Source organism: Heterocephalus glaber, unplaced genomic scaffold, assembly GCF_053883595.1.
Source record: "Heterocephalus glaber isolate CG9 unplaced genomic scaffold, H.glaber_assembly_v1.0 deba00001452, whole genome shotgun sequence".
Lineage (NCBI taxonomy): Eukaryota > Metazoa > Chordata > Mammalia > Rodentia > Bathyergidae > Heterocephalus > Heterocephalus glaber.
In genome coordinates this window covers 6,268,765-6,293,490 of record NW_028258302.1, presented here as the reverse complement: position 1 = coordinate 6,293,490, position 24,726 = coordinate 6,268,765, and the positions used below count along the sequence as shown (strand labels likewise).

The following is a 24,726-nucleotide window of genomic DNA, read 5'->3' as shown; positions in this document are numbered from 1 at the left end:
CCAACAGTAAGGTGTCTTGAAGCAAAGCCCAAGGCTACCAGGCAGCAGTTGTAAGCAGAACACAACAGAGTCCCTAGAACGAGATTCAGATGAATGCCTAATCCCAAAGAGACAATCTTATATCTCTGGGTGAAGAGAAAAATTCATTAAATCTGCTTTTTAGACATATTAACATGTGACCTATGGCATTTGTGAAAGCGAAGAAAACAGTGGCCAAAGCAGAACACATTGAGTATAAGATGCTAATTGCTCTTCCACTGGTGGTTGCAGTTTCCCTTCATCTGACTTTAAGTGTTCTCTCATCAGAGGGGATCTTTTAATTTCTTTTGAATGAACATCAGTGAGCTGCCCTCCCATGCAAGAGCCAACTTTTGGCTGAGTACATGTGGGAACGTGAGGCCATAATGCAAAACCAACGGAAAAGACAATCTGCTTTAGCAGCATTCCAACTTAGTGTTCTAACAGGGAAGAATTAACAGCAGCATCATGTCCCTCTGCTGCCCCATCATCACCTGACAGCAAAATGGTAGGGATGGTATTTCACTGTGTGCGAGAGATGCCAACTACCTATAATTCACCCAAAGTTCTGAATACTATAGGAAGGAAAAAACCCTTCACTGCCAGTTCATAAATGTACTGCTACTTGGATGTGACCAATGCCCAGTTGCTGAGATGTGAGGTCTTGGATTCTGGGACAGGTATGGGTCTTCTTTTCACTATTTCCTGGTCTCTCCTCCCAACACCCTAAATAACTACCTGTCCTTACCTCAAAAATAGTGATACAGGGCCCGGGGATTTAGCTCAGTGGTTCTGCCGCCTGCCTTGGAAGCACAAGGACCCAAGTTCGATCCCCAGTACCAAAAAAAAAAAAATACTGATACAAAGGCTCCTTTAGCAACAAACAGACCTATGGATACAAGGTCGTCTATGCTAGGAAAGTACAGTATTACCCTTTGAAATGGGTCTAAATTTACAAATTTTATTTATTCCAAAAATACATAGAAATGAAAACCCGCTCTTCAAATGCAGGGAGGCCCATGTGGTATTATATTTTTATCACAAAACATATGAAAATCAGTATGCAGCTCTTTTACATAGTATATACACACATATGTGTATATATACATATATTTTACGTAAGTAGTTAATACTTTTCTACTTACATACTGTCCTACAGTGAAAAACTAGAAAACGGGAGAATCCCCTTGCTTTCCAGCCTTGGGAGGTAAATACCTCTCTGAACAATTTTTTAAAGATGAGATGTGTAAGCTACACAGCCTCCTTTTAGACATATATACATGTTGTTAGACTAAAGCAAGGACCCTGTCAGGTGACAGTGTATTTCTCAAAGAAAGAAAAAAAATAAATGTTTGAATAAAAATGGAAAACCGAAGAACAAACAAGATGATCAAAATTGTTATGTACATGTTCCACAGAGAAATCAGAAATTTTCTCATAGGAAACAGATCCACAACCCATTTCAGCCTCTCATATTGAGTGAGCACCTGTTGGTATTAGCCAAGATCTTCTTATACAGTCAAGTGCTTCAGCAGGTCCTATAAAGCATCTGTTTAACAGTCAATAATGAGGTCATGTGGTAGCCCGCCCCCCAAAAAAAAACCCTAAACAAAAAGTATACACTAAGTGCAAAATCAATTTGACTCAAGAGCTCAACCAGGTTGAAGCTTTGGTATGTTGGAGGGTGTTCTGGTGACCACCAAAGCTTAGTAAAATTCTCTGCTCAGGGGTTTCCCCCTCAAAAACAAAAACTCTTGATCCACAAAGCTTAACAACTATATAAATAAAGTAACTGTACAAAAAGAACAAGCCACACTTCTCCTTTAAGCAAAGGTTTAGTTTCCTCAGTAGCAGATGTGAAAAAAATACCCACAGGCATGTGGCTGATGTGCCACAGAAAAAGTTGAACAAACGTAAGTCAGTGTTCTTCAACTGTAACGTAAGCTGGTCAGCAACAGAAGAAAGACTTAAGGCAGTAAGAGGCATTACAGAGAGCAGCACAGTGCTCTTTGAGTCAATCTCAAAGCATTCCAAGAAGGAAAAGGTATCTCAGTAGTTCTGGTTCTTAATTTGCTAGCTGTCAGAAACTGCTTCCTCCTCATAGTCATCCTCATCTTCCTTCCTGTCTAGTTCAGAGGTATCCGATGACTCGTGTAGTAGGACATACTCTCTACTGCTGAACCCAAATTTAAGTACATCCTTTTCTTTTAGTTCATAGTATCTCTGTGGCTCAATACGCTTGTTATTCAAGAAAGTTCCATTGCCTGAGCCCAAGTCAATGATGTAGGGCTTCACCCTTCGGCCAACAGTACCATCAGCACGAGTATATTCCACAAGCCTAGAGAGATAAAGGAGAGAAGTAGTGAGCAAAATCCTCCCTCAGATATCTAGCCTTCTCTAACTAAAGTCTATACACAGCCTAGATAATGTAAGTAATCTGACTTGAACATAATTCAAGTTAAAACTAGGAAATCAACGGGAAAACACTGCTGGAGAGGAAAACTGGGAGTACCATAGTTTAAATACACTCACTAGAAATGGTAATTAAAAAACTGGCTGCTAAAGGGACGGAATGAATCCATGGTAGATCAAAAGCTTGAAATGCAAAATTCAGCCCTCTTGGCAAACCTGCTGTGTATCATCAATAAACGTTTTTTTGCCTATATTTGAAAATATTTTAGCTCCATTCCAAATGGGAAAAGAGTGGACTTGGACTGCAGAGTCAAGGAGCTAGATCTGAGCCAGAGTTCTGGTATGCTGATCATTTATTAGGCAAGTCACCTGGCTCTGAGCTTTGGTTCTCTCTTATGTCAAAGAGGAATATTAACACTGGTCATATATTCCTCATGGGAGCGTTCTAAGGGCCACATAGTAACAGATATACTATGTGGGCCGGGGATTTAGCTCAGTGGTTCCAGCGCCTGCCTCGCAAGCGCAAGGTCCCGAGTTCGATCCCTAGTACCAAAAAAAACGACACACACACAGATATACTATGTAAGCTAGGCAGGTGCAGATTCAGCTACCATGTATGCCAGGCATTTTCAGTTGTATTTCCATTAACTTTCATAGCAGCCCTGTGAGGCAGGTGGAAATAGGCCCTGATAGTGGCTGTCTCGGCATCAAACACTTGGAAAAGAGCAATGGCAGAATTCAAAATCTGGGTTTCTGACGCCAAGTTCAACGCTCTTATACAAATAACTGATTGACAGACGTGGTGGCACACACCTGTAACCTCAACACTTCAGAGGCTGAAGCAGGAGGATCAGTTCAAGGCAAGCCTGCGCTACATAGTGCATTCAAGGTTTAGCTTGAACTACATAAGACACTGTCTCAAAAAAAAAAAAAAAAATCTAATCTTAGATGTGACAGGTATGGGATTCTGCGTATACACTGGTATGTTGGGTCACAAACACTTTTGTTTGTGAACAATTTGGTTTGCAAACAGAAGCATTTGGCAAAATTTTGTTTTTGCCTGTGAACTCTGCATTGGGTGATGAACATGACTGCGGCCATGTTTCCCACACGAACATGAAGGTGGGCATCTTTTCCAGAATTGTGGAACAAATTAAGTTCATGAATTGAGGTACCACTGTACATATAAGCAAATATCAGTAATCCTAACTAAGACATTCAGTGTCTGCTAGTGTTTCAGATGCTTCCTGCACAGATATACATACCGATACTGAAAGACTGCATGCTGCTTTGAACACGATGGATGATCAATGGGAATGTCTGCGATGCGCCGGTGCCGGCCCAAAAGGTAAGCACTTTGTCGATGGATGTACATAACAGGGAGTACCTCATCATTTTTAAACGGATAGAGACGCCACCTTTTTTTGGGGATACGAGCTTCTGGGGGCTCACTGTACTTAATGACTACACCCCGGAAGGTGTTAGTGTCCTCAAGAAGAGCCCCAGAGAGCTCAAAGCTTGGTTTTTCTTTAACAGGCACCTCTTTGTCTTTATTGTTGCCACCAGGCCGACGCACCAACTCCTGAGCACCACTACCACTTCCGCTGCCTTCACTCTTCTGGCGGTGCTCCCGTCGCCTGGCATTGTAGAACTCCCGCTCTTCTTCCTGAGCCTGCAGGTTCTGGCTGTCTCGCTCCCGTTCCTGAGGTGGCCCACTCCCAGGCCTCTCACCAGAGCTTTTCCTTTGGCGAGAATGGCCCCGGTGTCTGTCTCGGTCACTGTTGTGACCCCTCCTGTGTTCCTGATTGGATGGTTCTCGGTGCTGCCGATTCTCCCGTCCTCTCCAGGGATGATCCTCATGTTCCTGAAATCCAAACAAACTCAGGACATGAAGCCACCCACCATCTATGAACAAGCTACATTTGAGTCATTGGGGATCTGGATTTTAGCATTCAGGACAGAATTTCCCACAAATGCAAGGTAATCAATCTGTGGTAGTTATGTTCCCTCACAAGGCCACTAAGATTATGTGCTATGCTGCTACTTATCTATAGGTCTAACAGCACGAGCTCATTTCCAGAGTGCATAAAAACTGATACAGAAAGAAAAAAAAATACCCTCCTTTTCAGAATATGTATAAACCACAGACAAATTTACAAAGAAGTATAAAGAGAAAACAGAACAAAGGATGTTAAGTAGTTACATATTAAATACATAAAGACAAAAGCTAGCATTCTCGTATGCCAAAAATAAAACCACAACTTTTTTTTTTTGAGACAGGGTTTTGCTAAGTAATCCATGCTGGCAATGAACTCACTATGCAGCCCAGGGTGACCTTGAACTGGCAATCCCCCTGCTTCAGCCTCTTGGGTGCTGGAATCACGGGCATGTACCACCACTCCTGGCTTCATAATAGTAATTCTGAACAGTAATAAAAATTATTTAAAGCTAGGATAAATTTAGAAACATGATCCCCATCTTTCGGAAGATCTACTTGTAAGTTTGGTCCTTGGTTGGGATCTGAGAACTTGGATTTGGGGAGGGTTCCGTGTCTAGAGTTTCTCATTGCGTCTCAACTGTCAAATAATATGGCTTATGCAGAACACTTATTTTCTTTTGGGGAACCTGGAATTTGGGTACATGGAAGGCATGGGGTTCCTGTGCAACAAACTGCTAATAAAGATCGTGGACACTGAGTTTCTTTAAAAAAAAAACAAACAAAAAAACAAAAAAAAAATCCCATGACAGCCAGTACCACAACAAAAACATTAGAAGACATAAGAAACCTGGAGCTGGGTACAGTGGTTCATGCCTGTAATTCTAGCACTCTGGAAGGCCGAGGCAGGAGGATCACCAGCTGGAGGCCAGGCTAGGCAACCTAGCAAGATTGTCTCAAAACTACTTAGAACAGGAGGGCCTGGGATTTAGCTCAGTGCTGCCGGTACCTGCCTTGCAACTCCAAGGTCCCAGGTTTGATCCCAGTACCAAAAAAAAAAACAAAACAAATTTCAGAAAAGGGATAGGGAAAAGCTCCGTGCAAAGTCCCTGGGTTCAATCTCCAGTACTACTGGGGGAAGGGGCTGTAAAAATTTATTCATAATTTTTCTTTCTTTTTAAAAAATTTTTTAAGACATAGTTTTGCTATGTAGCCCAGACTGGCCTTGAATTCATAATCCTCCTGCCCCAGCCTCTTGAGTGCTGGGGTTATAGGTGTGAACCACCATGTCCAGTGACATTTTTTAAAAGACCTGAAAAAAATGGAGAAGTATATCATCATTTCTTGAAAAATAATGCTTTGAAAGTCAGCCTGGTAGAAAAACTTTCATATTATATAGCAGTAAGAAAATAAATTGTAAGACAAATAATTCAATAGAAAAATAATCAAAAGACATTAACAAGCAATTTTCAGAAGAAATAAGTCTAATAAATACCCAAACAGAAGTTTACTCTCACTAATAATCAAAGCAATATGTAGATCTTAAATTTCAATCCTGATTTGAACAGTAAAACTTACATAGAAGCCAGTCAGAGAAATATGGACACTGACTAGATATTTCATGTCAGAGGATTATATCAAATTTACGCTAGGGATGTAGCTCAGTGGTAGAGTATGCACTCAGGATTGCTGGACGCCCTGGATTCAATTCCCAGCACCAAATAAAATTTAAGTGATCTCATACCCATTAGGATAGCTACTATTAAAAAATAGGAAATAGGGCCGGGGATTTAGCTCAGTGGTTCCGGCACCTGCCTCGAAAGCACAAGGTCCCGAGTTCAATCCCCGGTACCAAAAAAAAAAAAATAGGAAATAAGAGGCTGAGGATATAATTTGCCTAGCATGCCAAGGTCTGGGACTGATCCCCAAGGCAACAAAACAAAACAAGAAACAACTGAAAATAACAAATATTGGTGGAAACATAAAGAAACTATGTACTATTAGCAGGAATGATAAAATGGTATCACCATTATGGAAAACAATATGATGTATCTTCAAAAAATAAAAAATTTGAATTATTATATGGTCCAGTAATTTTATTTTCTAGAATTGAAAGCAGGGTCTTGAAGAGATATTTGTGTATCTAAGTTAATAGTGGCATTATTCAAAATAGACGAAAGGTGCTGTCACAGATGACAGATGTATCACAATGGAATATTATCCAATCCTAAAAAGGAAGAAAATTCTGATACTTGCTACAACATGAATAAACCTCAAAGGACATTATGCTATGTGACATAAGCTAGACACAAAAGGACAAATGATGCAATATTCCACCTGTATGAAGTGCCATACAGAAAGTAAATAAAAGGGTGGTTACTAGGGAATGGGAAGGAAAAAAAGTTTTTAATGGGTATAGCTTCAGTTTTGTAAGATTGAAAGTACCAGAAATGGATGGTGGTGACAGCTGCACAATATGAATGTGCTTAATACAAGTAACTGAACACTGAAAAATAGTTAAGGCAGTAAATTTTATGTTATATATCACAATTAAAATTGCTCCTTGGGGGGCCGGGGATTTAGCTCAGTGGTTTCCCCGCATGCTGCACAACCGCAAGGACCTGAGTTCGATCCCCGGTACCAAAAAAAAAGTTATCACCCAAAATTGCTCCTTGGCCTTTTGGCTAAGATTAAGTATACTACAATTAAATATTGTTTCAAAAATTAAGTGGGTTAATAAATTTGTGGGTTTTTATTTTGTTTTATGGCACTGACAATGGAACCCCAGGCCTTAACACTGAGCTATATCCCAATCCGTATTTTATTTTTTATTCTGAGACAAGGTCTCATTAAATCACTAAGTTGCCCAGTCAGGACTTCAGCTTGTGATCCTCCTGCCTAAGCCTACCAGAATACTGGGATTTCAAATCCTAGAATGCTGTGATTACAGATATGTACCATTCCAGGCTTTGTGGTTTGTCTTTTTTTTTTTTTTTCCTTAAAGAATCTTTCTCTCTTAGTGCTAAGTTCTAAAATATTTACAGATGAAATGGTATGTCTAGAACTTGCTTCAGAATAGCAGATACAAAATCAACTGGCAAAATTACTTATGGTGAATGACAGACGGTGGTTCATTAAATGTTTGAAATTCTCCACACTAAAACATTAACCAAATGGAACTTTTCATAACAAGTGTCTATTCTAAGGTTCAAGAAGCTAAACAAATCCTAAAATGGATAGATAAATAAATAAATAAATCTACTGCTTGGGGGGGGTGGTGTACACCTGTAATCCCAGCACTTTGGAGGCTGAAGCAGGAGGACTGGCAGGAGTTCAAGACCAATCTGAGCTCCATACTGACCTGCTAAGTACACTGTAACAAAACTCCAAAAACATCATTGCAGCCTGGTGTAGTGGCACATACTCCTAATCCCAACAGGAGGATCACTTCGAGTTTGAGGTCATCTTGGACTACTATGTGGTGAGACCCTGTCTCAAAAACAAACAGGGCTGGGGATTTAGCTCAGTGGAGCTGCCCTTGCCTTGAAAAGTCTAAGGGCCTGAGTTCGATCCCCGGTATGGCAAGAGAAAAAGAAAAACAGAACAGAACAAAACAAAAAAACAGGGCCCGGGGATTTAGCTCAGTGGTTCCGGCACCTGCCTCAAAAGTGCAAGGTCCTGAGTTCGATCCCTAGTACCAAAAAAAAACCCCCCAAAAACAAAAAAACACCATTGCAAAAAAGAGAAGTCTTATATCATCTGGGGCAAGGACGGTGAGGGAAGGCATAACCATACTCAATCATCAAGTCCTGCCTTCCCCCGATGTGAAGCCTCTCCCCTGAAGAGGGAACCCTGCATCAGCAAGGCTGATCCTCCAGAAGAGGGGCAAGGAGGAAATTCTGAGCACTGGGACAAAGGTCTTGCCCCTCACCCCAGAGCCTTCTCCTTGCTACACACAGGAGTCAAATGGGGACCTGCTTGCTCAGAGTATCATTCAATTACTCCAATTTTCCTAGCCTCTCAAGACAAGCATCCAGAGAGAGACTCGGGCACTGACCCCTCCAACCACCAAACATGACTCAAGGCGCCACCTGTGTTGAGTTTGCCAGGCCTAAGCTCTTTACACCCTTTAGCCCTGTTTAAGAGTCAGTCACTAAAGAAGCTATATTCCTCACCATCACCTCCACTTCCCTTGTATAATCCCTACATAGCTTTGTGCATCCAGTACTCTGTCCCTAATCTTATCTTTCTTCAACTCCTGAAACCACTGTACCTTACTACACCCTTGGAACTGAAAGACAAGCAAAACCTACACCCTCAACATTTGCTCACAGTGCTTTTCCCCTTTCTAACAGAACCTTCCCTCAGCCCCAAGAACAATGCAGCCCTGCAGCTCTCTCAAATGATAGTGGTTTTTCTACTCCCAACACCACATCTGGGCCTGGACATATGGCAGGTGTCTTTCATGCTGCTCACTGCCAAATCTAGAACGCTTACCAACCCTCCCTTTCACCTAAAACCCCCAGTTCTGAATCCCACGGACCATTATCACCCGCTTCTCTCAGTGATGATGTCATCTACTATCCCTAACCCATTTCCTCTCATTTCTTGCCCATTTTCCTCCTAGCTCATTACTCTTTCCAAGATAACTCTTGGTGATTTCAATAACATACAGGCTGCCTTTCCAATTCTGGCCTCTCTATTCTCTTAGTTTCTCTCTTCCATTGATATGTCTTCCCATCACCTCACACCCTTGGCTACAACAGACCTTTTCATTTCCAGTAACTGCAAACCTACTACACTATAATCTCCATTTCAAGGAACCTTCTTTCTACCCATCATTCTTTCCAGCTCACATTTTATCCCAACTACAATGATCCTTATTCCAGCAAGCCAATCTTTGATCCTACTACCTTTGCTCAAGTCCCTCACCCTCTCAATACCCCGTCCTGTCTCACTCAACTTCCATAGTCAAGCACGATCACTCCCTTGCACACACACTGAAACCCATGTTCCATTGTGTTGCACACTCCTGGCAAGCCAACAACCAGCACCAACAGATGAATGAGGCTGGAAAAAAGCAACTGACCCCCGCCCTTCCTGGTAATGGGGACTGAACTCAGGACCTTGCACTTGCCAGGAAGGCATGGTACCACTGAGCTATATCCCCAGCCCTCTGACTGGTCTTAAGATAGACGATTCCAAGCCTCCTAAGGGTGCTCAACAATCACCCTATGCTCCCATATCCATTCACTGTCTCAGATGAATGCTCCACTCCTTTCTCCTCAATCTCCAACACATTCTTGCCTATCCTCTCCTTACACAGTCAGAAGAGCTCTTTCCCTATTTGTCCACCTATCAGTACCTACACCCATACTCTATCCTCCCTTCCTGGGACCCTAAGTGAAATATTTGTGCTATCAAAAGTTAATCCCTAAATCTTGGAGCTTGATCCCATGCTCTCTTATCAAGAATATCACTCCAGGGCCAGGGATTTAGCTCAGTGGTTCCACCTGCCTGCCTCGCAAGTGCAAGGTCCCGAGTCTTCCTACATATCTATGCCCCATTATCACTTCTATCAACATAGGTACATGCTCTTCTCTAGACACCATTTTCTACCCCATGAAATGTTAGCTTCCACTCCATTTCTTCACTGTTCTTTGCAGTAAAACTCCTCAAAAGTTTTTTTGTTTGTTTTTTGGTACCAGGGATCGAACTCGGGTCCTTGCGCTTGCGCAGCAGGCGGCGAAACCACTGAGCTAAATCCCCGGCTTCCTCAAAAGTTTTAACATCGATTCCCCATTCCTTTCTTTCTATCTTCTCCTGAAACCCTCTAATCAGGTTTTACCCTTTGCTGTACCTGCTGGTGCTGACCTATATCCCGCCACTCTAGGAGGCTGAGGCAGGAAGATCACTAGTAAGACTCTCAAAATATAAAATAAAAGAAATGGGGATTTAGCTCAGTGGCACTGTGCCTGCCTCGCAAGCGCAAGGTCCTGAGTTTGATCCCCAGTACCAAAAAAACTCACCAAAAATAAATAAATAAAAATGTCTGGGAATGTAGCTCTGTGTGAAAGCCTTAAATTTAATCTCTAGTACCCAAAAGAAAACAACAATAATAACAACAATAAACTAGAATAGAGGACACAGAAATACATATATGACCCACTGATTTTTGACAAAGGAGCAAAAAGCAGTCCAAAGAAGTAAAAATGATGCTGAAGCAAATACACATTCACAGACCATTCACAGACCAAAAACTGGACTTCAACATAAGTCTCACATCGTATACTGTATTTAATAAACTGAAAACAGACCATGGACTGAGATGTTCAAAATCATTAGCCATTAGAGAAATGTAAATTAAAATCATAATGCTTTATCACTACACACCTAGCAGCTGGCTAAAATAAAAAATAGTAACACAAAATTATGGTGAAAATACAGAGAAACTGGATCATTCATACATTGGTAGTAGGAATGTAAAATGGTATAGCCACTGCTATGGACTAAATGGTGACCTCCAAAATTAATACGCTAAAGTATCCAAACCCCAGTACCCTAGAATGTAATCATTTTTGGAGACAAGGTCTGTAAAGATGTGATTAAGTTACAGTGAGGGTGGATCCCTGATCCAATACCACCAGTGTCATTGTAAGAAGAGACAAGGGGAGAGCCTATGAACAGAGAGGGACATGAAGACATCACAAGAAGGCAGCCAAAAAAAAGATAGCAGCCAACTGCATACAAAAGAGAAAGGTCTCAAAAGAACCAAACCTACTGACATCTAGCCTCGGACCTGGCTTCCAGAACTACCCAGACTACTACAAATTCAGCCATACACCAAATTTCTTAAAATTTAAATCTGCAGCTACTATACAATTCAGCCACTGAACTCCTAGGCATTTAACCCAGAGGAACAGCATGTTCACACAACAGCTTGTGCACAAATGTTTAAGCAGGTGTAAAGCCCCAACCTAGAAACAACCTAGATATTCCTTAATGGACACATAGTTAAATCTGGACCACTGAATCCCATTCAGTAATAAAAATGAATGAACTGGGCTGGGGAGTTAGCTCAGTGGTTCCGCCGCCTGCCTCGCAAGCGCAAGGTCCCAAGTTCAATCCCCGGTACCAAAAAAAAGAAAGAAAAAAAAAAATGAACGAACTACTGATCAGTGCAACAACCTGAAAAAAACTCCAAAGAAAAAATAAAATACAATTCCAAAGAATTTTGTTGACTGAAAAATATCCACTCCCAAATATTACATATAATGATTCATGTAACAAATCTAAAATGACAGAATTAGAGAAGTGAAAAATAGATGAAAAGCTTCCTGGAGCTAAAGAAGAATAAGGGTGGGAAAGAAATGGAGGTAGCTATAAAAAGACAACATGAGGGATCCCTGTAGTGATGATGGACATGTTCTGTATCTTGACTGTACCAGTAATAACATTCTGGTTGTGACACTGCACTATAGTTCTGTAAGATGTTACCACTGAAAGAAACAGGGTAGAGAACGTCTCTCTATATTATTTCTGACCAATTCAAATTTTTCAGATGTGAACTGCAATCACCTCAACATAAAAGGCTTAATTTAAGAAAACAAGCAAGAGGGCCCGGGATTTAGCTCAGTGGTTTCGATGCCTGCTGCGCAAGGGCAAGGACCTGAGTTCGATCCCCAGTACCAAAAAAGAAAAAGAAAACAAGCAAGAAAAACCTGAAACACCCAGTTTCTGGATGGAGAAAACACGCTTTAGCTATTACAGGAAGAGTCTCTAGATTTGGACCCAGTATCGAAACACCTCAATCTACTTGCCTCTTTCACTTTGACTGTTGAGCGGTGAGGACTTCGGCTTCTCTTACTCCGAGGAGATTTGCTTCTTCTCCCTGAGGACTTGTTTTTCTTTTTGGCCGGGGACCTATTCAGAGCGTGGTACACACAGGATTTTATCTCCATTTCCCTTCCCTCACATAAATTAGCTTTAAGTATCAGGTTGACTACTGAACAGAAACACAACTGTAAAGGTCTCTGTTGACCACTAAAAGTCGGGGGCTTCACTTTCCTAGCCCTGACTTCGCCCTTGAGTTTCAGACCCACATATAACTGTCTACTGAACCTTCTCACTCACTGGCACCATCACAAGTCACCCTTGCCTTTTCTTTCCCTCATAACCAACACCCCATTTCCCCCTAAAACCATATTCAATCCATGAGCACGTCTTGTGCTTCTACCTCCTCCTTATCCCACCTCCTTCTCATCACATTCCTCCTTTGAGTGAAGGGGCGAGATCCTGCCCGTTAGGCATTAGACACTTATAACCCCGCTATAACGCAAATGACAGGTTCTGAACTACACATCCTTTAGTGAGCCCCACCACCTCAGGATTAAGTACAAGCTGCAGCGCTCTTCTAGAGCATTCAAGGCCTGTTTCTGACATTGCCCCGTGCTCTTTTCTCAATAAGCTCTACCATCCCAGGCTGCTTCTTCCACTTACCGGCTGCCTCCTCGGGCTCGGCTGCTGCGGTGGCCAGGGCGGCCGGGCTCTCCAGCCGGCGGCGACGGGCTACAGCCAGAAAAGTCCGATCGACGGTGGGCGACAGGAGCGGGCTCTGGGCTGAGGCGCTCCTGCTTCACCACTACCGCCGCCGCTGGCATCGCCACGTCCCCGTCACGGTGCCTTCGCCGGCTCCCCCGCTCCCGCTCGCTCTTCACCTCCTTCATTCCGCGAGTTTAACCGAGCCAAACAAAAATGGACCGTTCCGCAGAGCTCGGTGAAGGAAATGACGAACTAGAGCCCTGATGGGCACTTCCGTCTCCGCTCTCCCAGCAGCCCTCACGATGGAGAAGGTGGATACGTGACGCCCTGATGGGCGGGGCCGTAGTAAATCCTGCTAGGAGGCCGGGGGCGGGCGGGTAGAGCGGTAGTTTTAAATTTGAAAAGCAAACTTCTACACCAGCTGCAATGGTGCATCCCTGTAATCCCAGCACTCGGGGGGCTGAGGCAGGAGGATCGCCATGAGTTTCGGGGCCAGCTTGGGCAACACAATAAATTTAAGGCCAGCGTGACCTACATAATGAAACCCTGTCTCACCCAAAACAAACACCACACGGAGATAGCCCAAGTGCCTGGCAGTAGGGAATTTTTTAGCCAATTAGTGGATTATATGCGCCCACTAGCAATGCTGTTTACAAACTATATTGCAAACGGAAAATCCGACTTTTTTGGGGGGGGGGGGGCCGGGGATTTAGCTCAGTGGTTCCAGCGCCTACCTCGAAAGCACAAAGTCCAGAGTTCGATCCCCAGTACCCCCCCCAAAAGCAATAATGCAATATATACAAAAAGGTGCTCAAACTGATTACTTGTAAGTGTGGAAGTAGTGAGACGGAAATGCAATCATTGGTAGTAACCACCGAAATTGGTTTTTTTTTTCATTTCTTTTTCAATTTTTTTTCCAGTAACAGAAATCAAACTCAGGATCTTGCGCTAGCCAGGCAGGAACGGTGCCTCTGAACAACATCCCCAGCCCTTGTTTTTTTTTTTTTCCACTTCTTGAACTTTATACTATGTTGTCATTTACACATTTATTATTTGTTTCTGAGACCCGTCTTGCTATGTGCCCCAGGCTGACCTCCAACTGACCTCCTGGCTCAGCACCTCGCTACCCTGGTCCCACCTCGTGCGTGCTGGGATTACAGGCTGCACAGCTGCCCGGGGTCCATTTACAATTAGTTGCTCATTATTTTCCTTATGTAAATTAATTTTATAGGTACACTTTAGATGTGCATATTGATAATTTCTACCTGTACATGATATATCTTGATTCTTTTTTTTCCATTATTTTCATGTTTATTTTGTGACTGTGCTGGGGCTTGCATTCAGGGCCTTCGGTACCAAGCCACATCCCACCACCCCCGTACTCTGCTTTTTTTTTTTTTTTTTTTTTGCTACCGGGGATCGAACTCAGGACCTAGCGCTTACGAGGCAAGCGGCAGAACCACTGAGCTAAATCCCCAGCCCCGTACTCTGCTTATTTTGAGACCGGATCACGCAAAATTGTACAAGCTGGGTTCGAATATGTGATACTTCTGCCTCAGTCTCCCAGAGTGCTAAGGTTACACACATGTGCCACCATGTCCGGCTTCCACTTTATTTGTATTGTTTTTGTTTTTTGAGACGGGGCCTTGCTTTGTAGTTAAGGTGGCCTCCAACCCGCCGCAACCCTCCTGCCTCACCCTCCCTGTGCTGGGATTACAAGCTTGCGCCACCACGCTCAGCAGTACTAGTACATTTGTAAAAATATTTTTTAAACCCTTGGAATACTGGATGCCTTCCTCGAGAAGTTGGAAAATGACTTCTATTTTATAGGTGACAAAACTGGGGCTCAGCAGTGTTCTGCCTACCCCATTCAACGTGCCAACTAGGCGCAGACGCAGGGATTCGAACCCCTATTTTCCCTGCTTCCAAGAATAGGAGAGCGACCAATTAATTGATCCAGGAGCAGGCCTTAGGAAGCCAAGCAACGAAGTTTTTGGTGCAAGCTAAATAAAACGAAACCCAAGCGCTGCCAGCCCTACCCTTCTCCGAAGCCCCGCCCCAGCCAGGGGCTGGGAGAGAGGGTTTCCATGGTGACGACAAACAAGGCCAGGTTTAGAGGGGCAGCTACGGAGCTGTCGCCCCCACGGCGCCATGATTCCCCCTACCGACTCTCTGCTCAAGTATGACAGGCCGGTGTTAGTGAGCCGGAACACGGAGAAACGGAGCCCCAAGGTAAGGATTCGTCTCAAGGGACGGAGGAGCCCGGAAGCTCGAATGAGGAAACGCAGATCCCCGCGCAGAGGGTCAGAAATCCCAAAGGACAGCGACTGCCAGTAAAGGGAATTGGGACCAGGAAGGGGGAGAGTTTACTAAAAGCCCAGATGTCGTTCGTGTGTGACCCAGGCGGAGAGATTTAGGATGGGAAAGAAGTCACTCGGAGATGGATGGGGCTTGCTGTTTGTCATTCACGGTGTCCGGGTCCAAGATCAGGCAGAGATTTGCCTATCACTGGAGGGGGCAGAGCACAGGCCTGACCGCTCACGCCAGAAACATCCATTCAGGCATTGGGTTGGGACCAGAGATTCTTCATGGCTTCTTTCTGCTCTGAGACATTTCTGCTGAGAAGACAGATGGGAAAAACAGGCTGGGAATGGGAAGGATGTGCAGGAGGCCTGAAGCAATCCAGAGGCCCAGGATGTGTGGATTCATCTCTTGCCCTCACTTTCTTTCTCAGGCTCGGCCACTGAAAGTCAGCCCCCAGCAGCCTGGCCCCTCCAGTACAGTCCCACAGCCTCCCAAAGCCAAGCTCCCCTCAACTTCCTGTGTTCCAGACCCTACAAAGCAGGCAGAAGAAATCTTGAATGCCATCCTGCCCCCAAGGTAAAAAAGAATAAAAAATAGCCTGGGATTTAGCTCAGCGGTTTCGCCACCTGCTGTGCAAGCTCAAGGACCCTAGTTCAATCCCTGGTACAAAAAAAAACAAAAACAAAAATTGGTAGATTTCTACCAAAAAAAAAAAAAAGAAATAGAAAAAATAAAAAATAAAAAAAATAAAGCAGGACTAGTGGCTGGGAGAAAACACAGGGTTTTGTAACCCAGAGCTAGGAACATGGGAAGGCATGACTTCCTCTAGTCCTGGCTGGAGTTTCCTCCCAGTTGCCCATAGCTCCTAGTTTTCATCTGTCTGAATCCTGGGAGGCTGTCAGCAAATTTTATTTCAATCTGCTTTCATTTCCTGAGTATTCTCAGCCGATCTCATGGCTTTAGATGCTGTCTGTATGCTGATGGCTCCCAAATGTGTATTTCCAGCACTCTCCTCTCCCCTGGACGCTAGTCTAGGCCATATGGTCCACTCCTTCCTCAGTATCTTCATCAAGATGTCCAACAGAACCCGAGTTCGATCCCCAGTACCAAAAAAACAACAACAAAAAATGTCCAACAGAGAGCTGAACCCCAATATGTCCAAACTAAGCCAGGGCCGGGAATTTAGCTCAGTGGTTCCACTGTCTGCCTCGCAAGCGCAAGGTCCCAAGTTGGATCCCCGGTATCAAACAAAAAAGAAAATGGAAACAAACTAAGCCACAGTCTCTTCCTCCTCCAACTCATTCCACTCTTCCTACTCGGGACTCAGGCTGCCTTTCCTGGCTGTTGGTGAGGCACATCATGTGTCCTCTCCTTTAACAAATTCTTTTGGCTCCACCTTCAAATTATCTCCCAAATCCAACCTCTCTTCACCACCTCTGCCACTGCCATCTCGCTCCTGTATCTGTCACCTGTACTCCTGCTGTGGCTTCCTGCCTGAAAACTTGCTTCCACTCTGCTCCTACAGTCTATGCGCCACACGGCTCCTTAACCCTTAATCATAAGTCAGATCATGCCAGTCTTCTACCAGGGGCCCTGTGATGGCTTCCCACCTTGACCAGATGGCCCAGGAAACATGGCATCATCCAGCTGTTATATCCCTGATCTGTTTTTTGTGGGTTTTTAAAATCTTTTTTAAAAAATTCTTTTATTGGTACATTTTAGATATACAATACATTTACATTTATCATTGGGTGCTTTTACCTGTACATAAGTATCTTGGTTCTTATTTTTTCCCCGATTACCTGTGCACCCTTCACCCCCTACACCCTTCCCTATTTATATAGATTTCGTTTCCTTTTTTTTTTTTCTCATAATTTTTCCTTTCCCTTCTTCCCTTTCCCCTTCCCCTCCCACCACCCCTGCACCTTTGGACCTTTTCCTATTTCAAATTATCAATTATTTGTTTTAATCATTTTAATCCTTATTTACACTTTCAGTTTCTCACACTAGAGAAACTATTTGGTATTTACACATGTGTGTCCTATTTATTTCACCTAAGAGTATGGCCTCAATATGCATCCATTTAGCTATGAATGGCTCTAGTTTCTCATTCTTTATGGCTGAGTAGTACCCCATTTTATAAAAAAACCCACATCTTTATCCAGTTTCCAGTTGATGGGCACTTGGGCTGTTTCCACGCTTTAGCTATTACAAACTGTGCTGCTATAAACATGGGTGCACATATATCGCTGTGGTATGATTCTTTTAATTCTTTGGGGAGGATCCCCAGCAGGGAAATAGCGGGGTCAAATGGTACCTCTAGTCCTAGTTCTTTGAGGTATCTCCATACTGATTTCCACAGTGGTTGCATCAGTCTACACTCCCACCAGCAATGGAGAAGGGTTCCTCTTTCCCCACACCCCCGCCAGCATTTGTTATTGGTTGATTTCTTGATAGCAGCCATTCTTTCTGGGGTGAGGACCCTGATCTATTTGTTGTTTTTTTGTTTTTTGAGACAGGGTCTTGCCATGTAGTCCAGTCTACCCTTGAACTCACTATGTAGCCCAGGCTGGCCCCAAACTCATGGCAGTCCTCCTGCCTCAACCTCCCAAGTGCTGAGACTACAGGCGTGCGCCACCATACCCAGCCCTATCCCTGCTCTTATTACTTGTTAGTTCCCTTCTTGTTCACTGTGCTAAAGCCACAGGACCCTCTTGTGGTTTCTGAAACACATCATCACTCACCCACTGCAGGCCCTGATCATTGTTGTTCTCACCACCAAGGATGCTCTTCCTCCAGTATTTCCTGGTCCCCTTCAATTCTTCACTCAGTTCTTCCTCAAGTGTCATTTCCTCCAGGAAGCCTTCCTGAAGAATCCTGTATAAAAGAACCTTCTTCCCCAACATGATCCCTTTACCCAGATTTTTTCTTCCGAAGCCACAGTTATCACAGACATGCCCTTTCAACTGTTTTTCTGTAATAAGTGGGCAGCATAGCTTTCCCAGCATCGGTACTGAGGATTCAACCCAGGCCCTTCACACTGAGCTACATCCTCAGCCCCTTTCATGTTCTATTTTGGTACTGGAGATCGAACTCGGGACCTTGTGCTTGCAAGGCAGGTGGCGGTGCCACTGAGCTAAATCTCCGCCCCCTCAGGTTTTATTTTGAGACAGGATCTTACTAAATTGTCCAGGCTGGCCTGGAACTTGTGATCCTTCTGCCTCAGCCTTCTAGAGTGCTGGAATTATAGGCACGTACCATCATGCCCAGCTGGCAGTTTTTGAAGGCTGTGATGAAAAGGGGAAACAGGCAGAAAGAAACTGGGATCTCCTCTGAGATGGAGGTCAGGGGAGGGGGTGATCTGTCAATTGGTTCCTTCCCACCAATGTCACAGAAGTTTTCCACTCCATGGAGGTTCTGACCTCAAACTCAACGTTGTCATTCCAGGGCCTGCTGTGCCTCCAACACAGGGTTCATGATGAGGAGCCCACACAAGCACCCCCCTTCAAGAACCTCCCCACCCCAACACACGTATTGGCCTTTTTCTGTTTTAAATAGGGTCCATGGTGCCCTGTATCTCTGCCCCACAAACCAGTGGGGAACTCCCACTGGGCCTTCTGTTCACATCAAGCAAAACGACCACATATCTGTTAGGAGGACCCTTAGAGTGGAGATCGCCCACCTATCCATCCCTGAAGTAGGGTCTCTATGGAGGCATGTGGTGGGCATGGCTTTGGAACCCACACTTCAAGGAAAAGGCGGGGGGGGATTCTGAGAGGTGGGTGGCACAGCTACCTCTCACTCCTGTTCAGGCTTGGAGCTCAGAGGGCCTTCTCAAGCCCAGGGTTCCATTCAGCCTGGCTGTGTCTATGCTGCAGGGAGTGGGTAGAAGACACACAGCTATGGATCCAGCAGGTGTCCAGCACCCCCAGCACGAGAATGGACGTGGTGCACCTCCAGGAGCAGCTGGACCTGAAGCTGCAGCAGCGGCAGGCCAGGGAGACGGGCATCTGCCCTGTGCGCAGGGAGCTCTACTCACAGTGTTTTGGTGAGTGGGCCACATGGAGGTGGGCACCATACGCCCTCTGGACTCCTTGCCTACCCCTTCAGCACAGATCCAAGTCCTGAGCACCACTGAACTGAAGCCCACCCCATTCTGAAATCATCTCCTGTCCTTTCACCTGACCCACCCAGTTACTATGCACCCTCACCCCTTCCAGCCCTGTCTCTCCCACCGGTCCCCCACTAGCCACTTACTGTGTTCCTGAAAACCTGAGATCCTTATCTCTTGGTAGATGTTTGAAGTAAGATAAGAATTTTCAAGTCTTTGTTTCTTTCAAAGATATCATTTTTTTGTTTGTTTGCTTTTTGGTACCAGATCGAACTCAGGACCCTGTGCTTGCGAGGCAGGCAGTGGAACCACTGAGCCAAACCCCCGGCCCACAAAGATATCATTTTATAATAAGCATTAACTAATTTTTTAAATCAGAAAATTAATGTTCTATATTTGTACCCATCCATCAACATTCAGCCCTTGGTCTAGAAAAATACTAGAGTGATTTGCGGTTAGTTGACAGACACAAGGCATTTAAGATCTGCCTCCTTGAGTGCTGGTGTCAAATGGCTGTCCCCTAGACCTGTTTTGCTGGCCTCTGGGACCCTAATCTGCAAACCCCCTCCAAACTCAGGCTCCCCTCAATCTCAGTATGATTGGGTTTGCCCTCCAAGTTGGTATTTATGGAGGAGAGCAAGCTCTAGATCCTGCTGCTCCCAGCCCCAAATCAGTCCAACCAAAAAAGCCACTTTAACTGAAAGGGTCAGATTTCTTTACTAGTGCCCAGATTCTGCCTGAGGACAGAAGGGAAGGGACCCACTGCTGCAAACAACTTGCAGCTCTAGCCTCCCTGTGCCACAGCCAACCCACATTTACTGACTGCATGCCACTCCCAAGTGCTACCTTCAGGAAGGTGGCTGCATAGCCCAGCTCCTTGGTCCACAGAAGGCAACTTCCCCAGAGCCTTCCCTGGGGCCATGTCTCCAAGTAAGAGCACACCCTAGATCCCTTCCCAAGAGGAAGGGTGGTTTGCCATAGACAAAGTGCATGTCCCCTTGCCTCTTCCTTCTCTGATCCTGTGGTGTGCATATCGGAAGATGAGCTGATCCGGGAGGTCACCATCAACTGTGCAGAGAGGGGGCTGCTGCTGCTGCGTGTCCGGGATGAGATCCGTATGACCATCGCTGCCTACCAGACTTTGTACGAGAGCAGTGTGGCATTTGGCATGAGGAAGGCCCTGCAGGCTGAACAGGGCAAGTCAGACATGGAGAGAAAAGTGAGTGGGATTTTCCAGGACCCTTTGGCCCTCTGAGGCTCTTCTGTCAATCTCCGGGCCACATACTTGTCACTGCAGCACTGAATTCTGCTCCCAAGAGTTCCCTTCTTACATTTGCGGCCCTGGCCCTGCACTACCCCGGGGGCCCGGAGGTTACTGATGGTCAGTCTGGTAGTCTTGGCGTAGTTGTCCCCTAAGGCAGCTCCATGCCAGTCACTGGCCTCCCACTGGGTGGCAGTACAAACCCTGGCAATGTCTGGTTGGACAGCTGTTTCCCAAGTCCCCCCACACCACCCGTCCACTGGGTGATATCCCAGGATGACAGAGCATTGTGCCCTCAGATTGCAGATTTGGAGACAGAAAAGAAAGATTTAGAGAGGCAAGTGAATGAGCAGAAGGCAAAATGTGAGGCCACTGAAAAGAGGGAGACCGAGAGGCGACAGGTGGAGGAGAAGAAGCACAATGAGGAGATTCAGTTCCTAAAACGGACAAATCAGCAGTTGAAGGTAATGGAGGTGCAGGCCCTGTGCCCTCGCCCCAACTTCACAGGCCAGACTGTTCATTCCTGCTAGCTTTTTTTGTTTTTTGCTTAAATTCTTTTATTGGTACATTTTAGGTATACAATACGTTTACATTTATCACCCACTGCTAGCTTTTGAATGTTGGTCCACACGCACTGCCCAGGGGTAAAGGAGGCTTTGGGAGCAGGTGAAGGTTCATCACCAGGTTCTCCATCCCTCTACCTCTGGGGTGTGGACCTGTTCTTGACTCTGATGCTCCATGATACCTCAGCCTGTGAAAGACCTTCACCCCCGGAAGTTGCCTGTCCACAGTAAGAGAATATTGCAGAAAGTGGAGCTGCTTTTCCCTCAGAGCTGGTCTTTGGACTTTCTCCATGGGCAGGGTCTTCTTTGCAGGCTTTGGTGGAAGTGCTCTCTCCTCACATCCACTGAGCTACTGTGTCTGGGGCAGTCAGTGGGCAGGCAACGAAGGCCATGAGGGGAAGGACTTGAAACTGGAGACTTCCTCCAGTGTGTGGTCAGAAGGACCCAGCAGCTAGTGGTTTTCTGTGGAGCCCAGTTGCTGGTGGCATGCTTTTGTCCACCTGAGGTAGAAGGAGGGAGGAGCTGAGGACAAAAAAGGCTGTATGGGCAGGAGGCCAGGCCACAGGCCTTTGTAACTCTATGCTGTCAGGCCAAAGGTTCACAAAGGTCAGGGCGAAGACCAGCATCATCCTTATCAAGGGCAGCTTTTAGAAATACATTATTGAGCCAGGTGTGGTGGCGCATGCCTGTAATCCCAGCACTTGGGAGGCTGAGGTAGGAGGATTGCTGTGAGTTCGAGGCCAGCCTGGGCTACATACATACATCTCGCTACTACATAGCGAGACTCTGTCTCAAAAACAAAACAAAAAAACACATTGTTGAAGCCAAGTGAGGCGAGGCACACATGTAATCCCAGCATTCAAGAGGGTGAGTCAAGAGGACCCCAAGTTTGAAGACAGCCTGGACTATATAGTGAGGCCTTATAAGAAATTATTGGCCCATCCCAAATCTACTGAACAGAAACTGTGTAGTTGGCATCTTGCAATCCATCTTTTATGTATTTATTTTTGCAATACTGGGGATTGGACCAAGGGCCTTCACACTCCGCAGTCCATCTTGACAAAGTCTCAGGAGATGCTGGGGCTTGCTGAGGTTTGAGACTCGCCCTTCTACATGTATGGCCTATGGACGTTGTGCAGCTTTCTCCCATCGCCCTGGCCCAATGCCTAGTCTTAGAGCAACATTCCATCCTTGAGATTGGCAGGCATGGTGGCTCTGCACACCAAAGAGGCCATCCGTTTGCGATAAAGGCTTTGTGTTAACCACCAGCAGAAATGACAGAGATTTTCTTGTTGATGAAGAGTTTAACAAAAACAAAAGTTAAGGGCCAGGGATTTAGCTCAGTGGTTCTGCCGCTTGCCTCGCAAGCACAAGGACCCAAGTTCGATCCCCAGTACTAAAAAACAAAACACACAAAAGTTAAAAGTTTTCAGGGGCTGGGGGTTTAGCTCAGTGGTTCCACTGCCTGCCTCACAGGTGGAAGGACCTGAGTTCGATCCCTGGTACAAAAAAAAAAAAAGTTTTCATAGCCAGACGTCTGCATTTACTTAGCCTCTGAAGCTGCTTCCCTACTACAGCCCTCTATCAGCCATATTCCTCAGCCATAAGTCTGGGTTCCTTGGTTCCCCCTACCACGTCAGCAGTAAGAGCAATCGCTTCGCGGCCTTTTGGCTAAGATCAAGTGTAGTAGTAAGAGCAAAACTGAGTACCTTAGCATCTTCCAGATGTTCAAAAGCAAACTTGTAATCCCCAAGGTGAAGGACTGTTTAGAAGTCAGGTATTTTTTATTGGTGCAAAGCAGCACTACAAATAAAGCTTCTTGCACTCCTCAGGATAGCTACTTACAGACCTGTCCACAGACCATGACAGTAAATTATCGTACTGGCTGCCAGAAAAGCACAGTAAATAACTCCCAAATGTCATAAGCTTTACTACAAGATGGACAGCTCCCTACTGGTAACAATTTTCTTTAATTGGGTGTCAAGATGTCTCAGTGGCTGATAATTTGCTGTTTCCCAAAGCTCTGGTCCCAGCAGCACTCTCAGGATTCTAACCCAGAGAGCCAAATGTTTAACTTTAACTTAGCAGACGTATTCAGACCTGAAGTCTGAGCAATGAAAAACCACTATTTCAACAACTTTTATTCAATTTCCCTTTCAACACTTTGTATTATACATTGAGCTATTATTGTATGGAAACCAGGAGAGCTCTGGTTTCTCATGTAGCAAGACTGTATGCCAAGCCAGAAATCAGCTAATACAGAAAATATGGAGTTGGGAATGAAAGAAAATAACACTTGGAGTGGCAGCATTTGGATTATTCTTCCAGGCTTTTATCACCTCTCAGCTATTTGTTAGGCTGGAAGCTTCAAGTATTAATGGAGTTTGTTTTTGTTTTTCAGGCCCAACTGGAAGGCATTATCGCACCAAAGAAGTGATAATTTCCATATGGGTCTCAATGAGTACTACCCGTAAGCCCTTTGTAATAAAAAGCTCGTTTCCTGAATGAACAAGCGAATCGCTCCCCTGATTACCACCTACATATTTGTCAGGAGTCACACTACGGCACCTAGTCTGGCAGCCAGGGTCCCGGCAGGACATTGGGAGGTGGTGTAACCCAGTCTTGTGTGTGCAGCTTCAGGTTCGTCTTGAAGATTGACAATTCACACCTTGAGATTTAGGAAGCCACTGGTTTCCCAACACTCCATACCATACGCTTCTGGCCAAAGAAGCTGTGTCTTTCAAATTTTTGCTTCAGTCTATTTCATACCTTAACTTGGGCTCCCCTGGCTTCAGACCTTTCATGTTCATCCATACTGAAATGCAATCTTTAGAAAATCTTCCTAGAGCTATGGTTTTACATTGTATCATCTTGTCCTTATCCAAGTCAAGTGGATCCCTTTCTCCTCAGATGCAGACTGCCTAGGTTAGGAAACCATGGCTCACAGTTAAACCATAGCTTTGGAGAAAGTAAATGCTTGCTTGCCAGGAGTACAAGTCCCAGTGTTCTCTGGAGCTGTCTGTAACTCAGCACCGCCCCCGCCCCACCGCCGACAACAGACATCATTTGTTCTTATTCTGCAGAAAATCAAACTGACTTCAAACCTGCCTAATTAGCTAAGTTTAATTAATAGCTAGAGAGGTAACCACATCTCACATGCAGTTCTAATTATCAATGATCAGTTACAGGCTACAGACTTGTAGACTCAGAAAACTGATTTAGCAACATAGTCTTTAACTCAGGGCGGACCAGGGTGGGCAACGGCAGCAAGCTGAGTCATGTCCACTATCAGTTGTTTCACAAGTACTATTCCTAAGAAGGCACTAACATTTCCATCTGTTTGGAATGCCTGGAATCCTCAGTATTCCTCAGAGGAGCGAGAAGGGACTCCTTCCGTGGCAGGGCTTTGATGTGACACTGGTCCTGGTCAAGGCTCCAGGCTGTTCTTCCAGAACTGTCCCAAAGAAAAGCTATGTTTCAAGTGAAACACCCCAGTACTTCATCTTAAACCAGAGGTTACAGCTTTGGGCAAGTGTCCTGGGGTGCCACCTTCATGGGAAAGAGCTGTTCCTTAGACCTG

General features: G+C 45.0%; 2 protein-coding genes across 2 annotated transcripts; one reads left to right on the top strand and one right to left on the bottom strand.

Annotated features, from left to right (window-relative positions):
- Nucleotides 1-959: 959 nt before the first annotated feature.
- Snip1 (Smad nuclear interacting protein 1) lies at nt 960-13,165 on the bottom strand. The gene is made up of 4 exons (XM_004850983.4): nt 12,866-13,165; nt 12,187-12,289; nt 3,696-4,294; nt 960-2,356 (listed from the first exon to the last, which is right to left on the bottom strand). Exons 1-4 carry the CDS (start codon nt 13,090-13,092, stop codon nt 2,092-2,094), a joined length of 1,194 nt encoding a protein of 397 aa, XP_004851040.1. The 5' UTR covers nt 13,093-13,165; the 3' UTR covers nt 960-2,091.
- Nucleotides 13,166-14,940: 1,775 nt separating this feature from the next.
- On the top strand, nt 14,941-23,658 carry Dnali1 (dynein axonemal light intermediate chain 1). Its single transcript, XM_004850984.4, has 6 exons — nt 14,941-15,139; nt 15,642-15,787; nt 19,090-19,259; nt 20,363-20,541; nt 20,883-21,047; nt 23,548-23,658. The coding sequence occupies exons 1-6, from the start codon at nt 15,059-15,061 to the stop codon at nt 23,581-23,583; spliced, it is 777 nt and encodes a 258-aa protein (XP_004851041.1). The 5' UTR covers nt 14,941-15,058; the 3' UTR covers nt 23,584-23,658.
- The last annotated feature ends 1,068 nt before the right edge of the window (nt 23,659-24,726 follow it).

Excerpts from the sequence above, each read along its gene's own strand:
- Snip1 (XM_004850983.4), bottom strand. The coding sequence starts at position 13,092 with ATGAAGGAGGTGAAGAGCGAGCGGGAGCGGGGGAGCCGGCGAAGGCAC. Across the intron at positions 12,290-12,865 it reads CGAGCCCGAGGAGGCAGCCG|GTCCCCGGCCAAAAAGAAAA; the intron begins GTAAGTGGAAGA and ends CGCTCTGAATAG. Across the intron at positions 2,357-3,695 it reads CATGCAGTCTTTCAGTATCG|GCTTGTGGAATATACTCGTG; the intron begins GTATGTATATCT and ends TTATCTCTCTAG.
- Dnali1 (XM_004850984.4), top strand. The coding sequence starts at position 15,059 with ATGATTCCCCCTACCGACTCTCTGCTCAAGTATGACAGGCCGGTGTTA. Across the intron at positions 15,788-19,089 it reads AATGCCATCCTGCCCCCAAG|GGAGTGGGTAGAAGACACAC; the intron begins GTAAAAAAGAAT and ends TCTATGCTGCAG. Across the intron at positions 20,542-20,882 it reads AGTCAGACATGGAGAGAAAA|ATTGCAGATTTGGAGACAGA; the intron begins GTGAGTGGGATT and ends TTGTGCCCTCAG.